Raw genomic sequence first — 8012 nt, forward strand, 5'->3', positions numbered from 1 at the left:
GCGAGAAGAGGTAGCGCGGCCGCGGCGCCCGCCCTGCCGCCCGCGGCCCGGCCCGGCCCGCGCGCCAGGCATGCAGGGCAAGGCCAAGCTGCTGCTGGTCCACAACGGCCGCATGGTGAGCGGGCCRCGGGGCAGCCGCGGGCGGCGGCGTGGGCACCGCGGGCGTGTGCGGATGGGTAATAGGGATGTGTGGGGATGGGATAACGGACGGGGATATATGAGGCTGGGATAGCGGACAAGCTGTATAGGGCTGRGTAACGGGCATGTGTGGGCTGGATAACGGGAATGTGTGGGGCTGGGTAACGGGCAGGGATGTATGGGGCTGGGTAGCCAGTAGGGATGTATGGGGCTGGATAATGGGCAGGGTGTATGGAGCTGGATAACGGGGGTGTATGGGGCTGAGCGACAGGCAGGGATATACAGGGCTGAGTAATGGGGATGTGTGGGACTGGGTAACCCATAGGGATGTGCGAGGCTGGGGAAGCAGTAGGGATGTATGGGGCTACCCTGGATGTAGGGTGTTTAGGGCTGGAATAAGAGGCAGGCAGGGATGTGTGGAGCTGGATAGCAGGAGGGTAGGCACGAGTGGAACTGGGGTGCCAAGGGCAGGTAGGGGCCTATAGGCTGAGGCAGTGGGGCAGGCAGGGATGTGTGGGGCAGGCACGGCAGGGATGGGGGAGGACGTGTGGGGCAGGAGGGGAGGCTGGTGGCTGGTACGAGGCGCTGGAGGAGCAGCGCTGTGTGGGGCTGAGGGATGGACCGGGGTGCGCAGGGAAGCGGCGGGATAGGGGTGTGTGGGGCTGGGTGACGGGTGCATGGGGACGTGTGGGGCTGGTAAGGGCCTGGCAGGGCTGTGTTCTTGGTGCTGGGGAGGGACGGGGGCAGCGCCGGGCGGGCGCGGGCAGCCCATGGGCCACGGGAAGGGCAGCGCCGGGCGGGCAGAGCGGTGCCGGGAGCGCCCGGCTGAGCCCCGGCTGCCGCGGGGGCTCTGCGCCTTGCGCGGCCACACAGCCCCGCGCAGGTGTCAGCCTCCCCGGTCGGGGTGCCCCGGGGCGCCCTGCCCTGCCACGGCCTGGCCCTGCCCTCCGCCCTTGGGCCGCCGGGAGCCCCGGCACCGGGAGGGAGGCAGCACCGGGAGGGAGGCAGCCGCAGCCTGCGGGCCCAGGGCTGTGGTTCTCCTTCCTTCTTCCCCCTCCTCCCTTGCTCTTCCTGTGCCGGGAGGCTGCTGCTCTCCTCTCCTCCCCGAGCAGCGCAGGCTGCATCTCGTAGAGTCTGGCTTTGTGCTCCCCGGCCTGGCCCCTGGGCACGAGATGGGCAGGARCGCGGGTGCTGCTCTGCTGGGTCGGGCAGCCCCCATCCCTTCCCTCAACCCCTCTCTCCACTCCCGCAGGGCCCGGCCGTCTCGGATGGAGGTAAGGCAGCCGTTTGCTTCGGGGCGAGCGCTTGGCCTCATCCCGGGGCAGGGAAGGGCTCCAGTGCGGCTGGGAGCCAGGGTCCATGCTGGGGGCGGGCGCACAGCCGCCCCGTGCCCGGCTCCCCGCTGCGCCTGTCCCTGGCGGCCACTCACATGTGCTGGGAGCCCAGGTGCTTCCCGGYGGGAAGCAGAGCCCCGGCCCCGGCCCTGGCTGGCCCCACGCCTCCGAGGTGAGGCCTGTGCGCCCCGTTGTGCCCGGGCGCCGCTCGAGGAGCCTTCCAGCAGGTCCCCTCACCATGTCGCAGGCCCTGGCTCTGGGACCAGCGGTTTCCACCTGCACACACAGCACGGCAGGGGATGAGAAATTATCCTTGTGCCAGCCATGACAAACACCGTGGGGAGCCAGGCAAGGCAAAGAACTGTCTACTCTCCCCCAGGAGCATCCAGGACCCTGCCCTGCTGCTGCCTGCTTCCTGGGATAACCTTTCTTTATACCTCTRCCTTTGCAAATGCCCCCCTGCTCCCATTTGCTCACCAGAAAAAAACATTTCAGAAGCTTTTTGTCCCTGGGAATTTCCACCTTTCTGACGGAGGGACTCCACGTGAATGCACAGTCATGTAGGGCTTCCCCGGGGCTTCCTCAGCCCTGGGGGGCTGTGGGTGCCAGGTCACATGCCCCCCTCTCCCACTGGACGTTTTTCTGGGCAGGGGGCGGCTGGCAGCCCGAGCGCGGGGGCTCTGGGACCCCCTTCCCTGCGTGTGCCCCGCACTCCCTTCCCTGCTGCTGTCCCTGCCTGGCCGGGCGCCTTCCCCGCGCGGCGGCTTCGTCCCGCTGGGAGATGAGTCACGTGTGGAGTCACTGTGACGCCCTGGGGAGGATGGCAGCGCTGGCAGGGGGTGTCAGCTGTGTCATCGGGGCACTCTCCTCTCCCGAGGATGCTGCGGACAGCAACAATTCTGCTCCACGCTCCTTTCCTGAGACCTCCCAGAGGTCTGATCCGCCRGCCCGTGTGCGGCATGGGGCACATGGACTTGCTGCACGTACTGGGGCTCCTCGTGACTGGGGCAGAGGGAGGAGGATGCCCCCTTGGCTGGCCCAGGCCCAGCGTAGCATCCCCGGGCGGTTTCCAGGCAGGCAGAATTGACCTTTTCCCTCTCTCAGAGTTAAATGCCTCCAGGGCRCGTGGCAGCAACCACAGCGTGAACAGCCTGCCAGGACCACAGAGCACATGCAGCTCCTCGCAGAAGTCCGTGGTCAGCTGGGCCGAATCCTTCGAGACGCTGCTCCAAGATCGTGTGGCCGTCACCTACTTCACCGTGAGTGCCGCAGCCCTCACCTCGGTCCCGATCTCATCTGCAGGAGCAGCCCTAGCAGTCAACACCCACCCCTGGTGTCCTGGTGACATTGCTGTCCCCGGGCCCTCAGCCTGTGTCCAGGGCTGCTGTCTCCAAACCCGGCCACCCCAGAGGTGGCTGTCCCCGCTGTCGTTTTTACCTTTCCCCATTACCTTTCCCATTTGTCCCTGTGAAGCTGAGAGTCCCCACGTGCTTTGAATTCCTCCCACGGAGTCAGGCTCAGCCCCGGGCAGGGCGCCCGCGTGCTCAGTGCTCCCTGCTCCCTCCCGTGCCCACAGCGGTCACCTGGCCTGCGAGGAGACAGTGCCAGCCAGGCCAGCAGCGTGCTCTGCCCCGCAGGAGTTCCTCAAAAAGGAGTTCAGCGCTGAGAATGTCTACTTCTGGCAGGCATGCGAGCGCTTCCAGCAGATCCCGGCCAGCGACACGCAGCAGGTACCGGCCGGGGAGCATCAGGCACCTTCCCGCAGCGCGGGTGGCCACCTTGCCGTTATGTGGCCCTGGACCCCAGCAAACTCCTGTTGTGGAGTTTGTGTCTCTCCCCTTCTGAGGGGGAGAGAGATGCAGAGACAGGTGCAAAAGCGTCTGATAGGCCCTCACAGAGCAGGAAGTGCCTCTCCACCCCTGGTGCCAAAAGATGGTGGGAATTGCTGCAAGGGCTGGGGAAAAAAAAAAAGACATCGAGGGAAATAGAGTAGGACCTGAGGGGACAGAGCCATGTGCTGTGTGAGGGATGGTTCCTCCGTGAAGTTGTGTCTTTGGGGAGGGACCAGCGTGTCGTGCCCAGAGCCCAGCATTGAAGCAGGGAGGCCACATCTGRTGCCCACCCTGAATCCCAGCTCCTGGCACAGCCCTGCTCGTGACTTGGCCCTTTCAGTGCTCAGGTAGCATTTGACCTCGATGGGGTGAGCTAGGGGTTCTGCACATGGTACCAGTAAGGGGAGGGCCCTTAGTCCCAGTCGGATCCCTGTCCCRCAGCTGGCGCAGGAGGCCCGGCGGATCTACGACGAGTTCCTCTCCAGCCACTCGGTGAGTCCCGTGAACATTGACAAGCAGGCCTGGATTGGGGAGGACGTGCTGGCCACCCCATCGCCGGACATGTTTCGCATCCAGCAGCTCCAGGTGAGATGGGGCTGAGCAAGCAGCACCCCTGCTCCACCCCACACCCTGGATGGGGGCTCTGGGGCCTCCCCTCACTGTTTGCCGGGCCTCAGTGCTGCTCCAGAGGCTGGGGATTGCTGTGCTGTGGGGCACTAGGCAGGAAGGGCTCTAGGTGAGCAAATGTTGTGAGCTCACTTGTCCACCCTTCGCAGATCTTTAACCTGATGAAGTTTGACAGCTACACACGCTTTGTGAAATCCCCACTCTACCAGGCCTGCTTGAGAGCAGAGAGCCAGGGGCAGCCCCTGCCAGACCTGCGGCCCCACTCCCGCAGCAGCAGCCCCCCACCCGACCTCAGCAAGGTGAGTGGKGTGGGAGGGGGCGGCAAGAGACTGTCCCTTGGCCTGAAAATAGGGCCAAGTTCTGTTTTGTATTGCCAGTCCCCTTCCCTGTTGGTAAGTGCAATATAGCCCCGGGCTGAGCTGGGCTCTGGGGTGCAGGGAAGAGGGAAGAGGCAGCTTTGGGTGTCCCCATGGAGGCCCAAGACACTCTCTCTTTGTGCCAGAAGTCGAAGCTGAAGCTGGGCAAGTCTCTGCCGGTGGGTGTGGAGGCTGCAGGCAGYAGCAGCAGCAAGGGCAGCCCRCGCCGCTCCTTCAGGAAGGGGGAGCGAAGGGAGCCCTCGTGGGCAGGTAAGGGCTGCCCTGCGTGGGAGCGGTCGTGGCCACCGCCTGTCCCCAAAGGGCGCCCGCTGCCCTGTCACTGCATGCCCCTCTCTCCTAGAGGGCGAAGGCAGCGGCAGCGCCATGCTGTGGCGCGAGTCTCAGGGCTCCCTGAACTCCTCGGCCAGCCTGGACCTGGGCTTCCTGTCCTCTACCAGCACCTCCACCAGCCCCTGGACAGAGGTGAGTGTCGCTGCGCGGGTCCTGCAGCCTCCTGCTGCTGCCTGGGCTCATCCTGCCTCTCACCTCCCCGCAGAGCCACAGGAAGAGCCTGGGGGGCTCCGAGGCGGAGGCCAAGCCCATGAAGTACTGCTGCGTGTACCTGCCGGACGGCACGGCCTCCCTGGCCTCYGTGCGGCCCGGCCACTCCATCCGCGACATGCTGGCCGGCATCTGTGAGAAGCGTGGCTTCAGCCTTCCCGACATCAAGGTCTACCTGGTGGGGAATGAACAGGTACGGCTGGCACGGGGAGCAGAGGGGGCTCCTGCCAGCCCCGCTGGTGCTGCGTGGACCTTCTCTAAGCTGGACTGCCCATGGGCTCTTCCAGAAAGCGCTTGTGCTGGACCAGGAGTGCTCTGTGCTGGCAGACCAGGAGGTGAAGCTGGAGAACAGGATAAGCTTTGAGTGAGTGTGAGCTTGGGGATGGGTGCTGCTGCCTGTGTGTCCAGCATCATGCACAGCACCCTGCCCTCCCAAATGTGCTCCAGTCCCAACTCCCTGAGCAGGCCCAAACACACGGGTTCTACCCCTCCACGTCCTGCCCAGCTTGCCTGTCCTAGCCCAAYGCAGGCTTCTCCATGACACGGCATCTCCTGCCTCTCTGCAGYCTGGTGATTTCCTCCCTCAATAAGACCATCCGCATCACAGCCAAGTCAACCAAGCGCCTGCGGGAAGCACTGCAGCCTGTGATGGGGAAATAYGGTGTGAGCGCCGAGCTGGTGTCGCTGCGGCGGGTGAGACCTCCCCCTTGTGAGCGTGGTCCCTGTCATGCGGCTTGGGTGCTGTCCCGGGGCGCTCGCAGAGCCCTGGGGCTCAGGCCAGGGGCTGGCAGGGGTGCCAGGGAGCAGCGCTCCGGGCTGGGGGTTGTCTGCAGCTCTACAGGGAGTTGCTGGTGATTGAAACGGCTGGTGGCAGCCAACAGTGGTTGTGGTCTGTGCTGTGCAGCCCACAGACCCTGACCTGGTCAGAGCTCCCCTGGTCTCACAGGCCACTGGACTGTCTGCTTCTGCCAAGTGCCATGCCACAGTGAGCATGACACTGGTTGACTCTGTTCTTGCTGCAGCAAGGCGAACCGGGGACCTTGGACCTGGAGAAGCTGGTTAGCACRGTGGCTGCTCAGAAACTTGTCCTGGAAACACCCGCAGGTAACRCCTAGGGAGATGTTGGAGCCCCTCTGTGGCCCTGGGTGGCCCACAGCCGTGTTCCCATCTGTCCTGCAAGATCCCACAGGGGTACCCCATGCTGCTTCCTCCTGGCCAGGGCTCCTGCTCCCTGGGAYGGGCTGTGTGTTGTTGTGGGCTCCCCAGAGCTGGGACACGGGCACAGGGTGGTGCTGGGCCTCACTGCCCTTTGCATTTCAGGCACCAAAGTGATGGAGAGCGCTGAGGCTGCAGCTGCCCCCTACCCGCTCCGGAGCGAGGTGAGTCCCACTGCCCTGCTCACAGGTGGGAGATGCCCTGGGCTGCTCTTGTGGTCCACGGGGACAGAGTGCCCCACTGTTCCCCCTGAGACTACTGTGGGGGTGCTCAGGCCAGAGTCAGGCCCAGGGGAGCCCTGCTTGCTTGTCCCATTTCTAAAGCGTGGGCTGCTCATCACAGGAGGGAAGTCCGACCGGAGCAGAGGCCGACGTGCTGTGGGAGATGCCCTCCTCCTCCTCCAGGCCCCGCTCATCCGCTGCCACAAATCTGAACCGGCGCACGTAYGACCTGGAAGGTGAGACCTGGGAAGCCTGGACTCGAGGGACTGGGACAAAACATGGAGTGAAGAAAGAGGACTCCTAGTGTGCTGGTGGTCCTGCAGGTGCTGGGATGGTGCAGGCTGCCATGGAGCAGGGACAGAGTGTGCCTGGCATGTGTTCATGCCAGCTGCAGGACTGAGGCAGGGGCTCAGGGCTTGTGCAGGGCTTGGCTGAATGACCTGCTCTTCCCCAGGACTTGTGGAGCTGCTGAAYCGGGCCCAGAGCTGCAGGGCCAACGACCAGCGTGGCCTGCTCTCCAAGGAGGACCTGGTCCTGCCTGACTTCCTGCAGCTCCCGGGCCACGATGACAGTGCCTGCGAGGGGTCACATCAGCCGCACGAGCCTCACGCAGACCCCAAGGGAGGTGACCAGCCTTCCCCCGCAGAGCCAACACCAGCTCAAYCTGCAGTCGACTGTGAGCGCTGCTGAGTCCTGCCGCACGTCTGCGCCCAGCACGTGGCACCCCGGGCCATGGCAGGGCCAACACRGGGCCTGGCCAGCCCCTGCCCTGCACTGCCGGCACTGCCCGGGCCGCACATTCGTCCACGTCCTGTTCCAAACTGTCGTGTCGTGTTGCCGTGAGTGGTTGAGCAACTGCCATGCCCTTCAGTGGGGTCGCATCCTGGTGCACGCCAAGGGAGTCCTGTACATAGTAGTTTGAGCTCCCGTGCAAAGCACTTTGCAATTTCCCATGCTCGCCTGGCACTGTTCTGCTCAGAGCTTTTGCCTCCTCTGCCTGGGGCAGAGCTTCCCCTGGGCAAATCCTACCCATGCCAGGCTGGCACAGCCCCGTTGCCTGTCCAGGTGGCGGGAGCAGCCATTTAACTGAAGGGTGTGAAGGATAGGGAGGAGCCAAATGAATTAGGTGCCAAGGTAGGGGCCAGCCCTGTACCCTAGTGCAGTGAGCGGGCAGGGTCAGGAGAACACGTGCAGACCTGAGGGATGTAGCAAGCCCCTGTCCCAGCAGGAATCTGATGATGCTTCAGTTGTTGATATGAGACCCATTAGCTCTCTGGGCCTGTCTTTTAAGGTGCCTTGGCCCCCCAGTTCCTTGGGAACGTGGTCGTGCTGGCCTATGTCCATGGTCACAGCACCTGACAAATTATTACCGTCTGTTGTGCAGGAGCAGGGCTGGGCCTGGCTGGGCCAGGGTTAGTGCAGAGCTGCCTTGGTGCTCACTGCACAACAGACAGCTTGGAGCAGCAGCAGGAGYGCTGCCCTTGTAGAGCAGGGCACGGACACGCTTGCTGTCCTCCTGGCTCACACACTTGCCAGCTTSTTGTCTGCCCAGGGTGAGCAGGTTCAAGCCCTGCRCAGACAGAGGCAGAGCCAACAACGYGTCCTGCAGGACCCTGCCTCCTCCCTGCAGTGACACTGTGCAAAGGAGGGTACAGAAATGACCTGCAGGCTGCAGATGCCTCCAGGTTGCCTGTCCTGAGCTCCCTGTCAGAGCCCAGGGCCCCCAGG

At 64.3% G+C, this 8012-nt stretch overlaps 1 protein-coding gene across 2 annotated transcripts; it reads left to right on the top strand.

The window, feature by feature from the left end:
- The first annotated feature begins 70 nt into the window (after window positions 1–70).
- Window positions 71–7667, top strand: RGS14 (regulator of G protein signaling 14). 2 transcript variants are annotated; one of them, XM_026047691.1, is made up of 15 exons: window positions 71–115; window positions 1391–1412; window positions 2577–2731; window positions 3110–3202; window positions 3746–3889; window positions 4081–4230; window positions 4434–4557; window positions 4649–4770; window positions 4844–5041; window positions 5136–5212; window positions 5415–5541; window positions 5871–5952; window positions 6169–6227; window positions 6406–6520; window positions 6739–7667. In XM_026047691.1, exons 1-15 carry the CDS (start codon window positions 71–73, stop codon window positions 6972–6974), a joined length of 1749 nt encoding a protein of 582 aa, XP_025903476.1. In that variant the 3' UTR covers window positions 6975–7667. The 2 variants fall into 2 exon arrangements, with proteins under 2 accessions (XP_025903476.1, XP_025903477.1); XM_026047692.1 differs by having other exon boundaries at window positions 76–115; window positions 4437–4557.
- Window positions 7668–8012: the final 345 nt, after the last annotated feature.

The sequence above is a fragment of the Nothoprocta perdicaria genome, unplaced genomic scaffold, assembly GCF_003342845.1.
Source record: "Nothoprocta perdicaria isolate Ctin4 unplaced genomic scaffold, notPer1 scaffold_5, whole genome shotgun sequence".
Taxonomy (NCBI): Eukaryota; Metazoa; Chordata; class Aves; order Tinamiformes; family Tinamidae; genus Nothoprocta; species Nothoprocta perdicaria.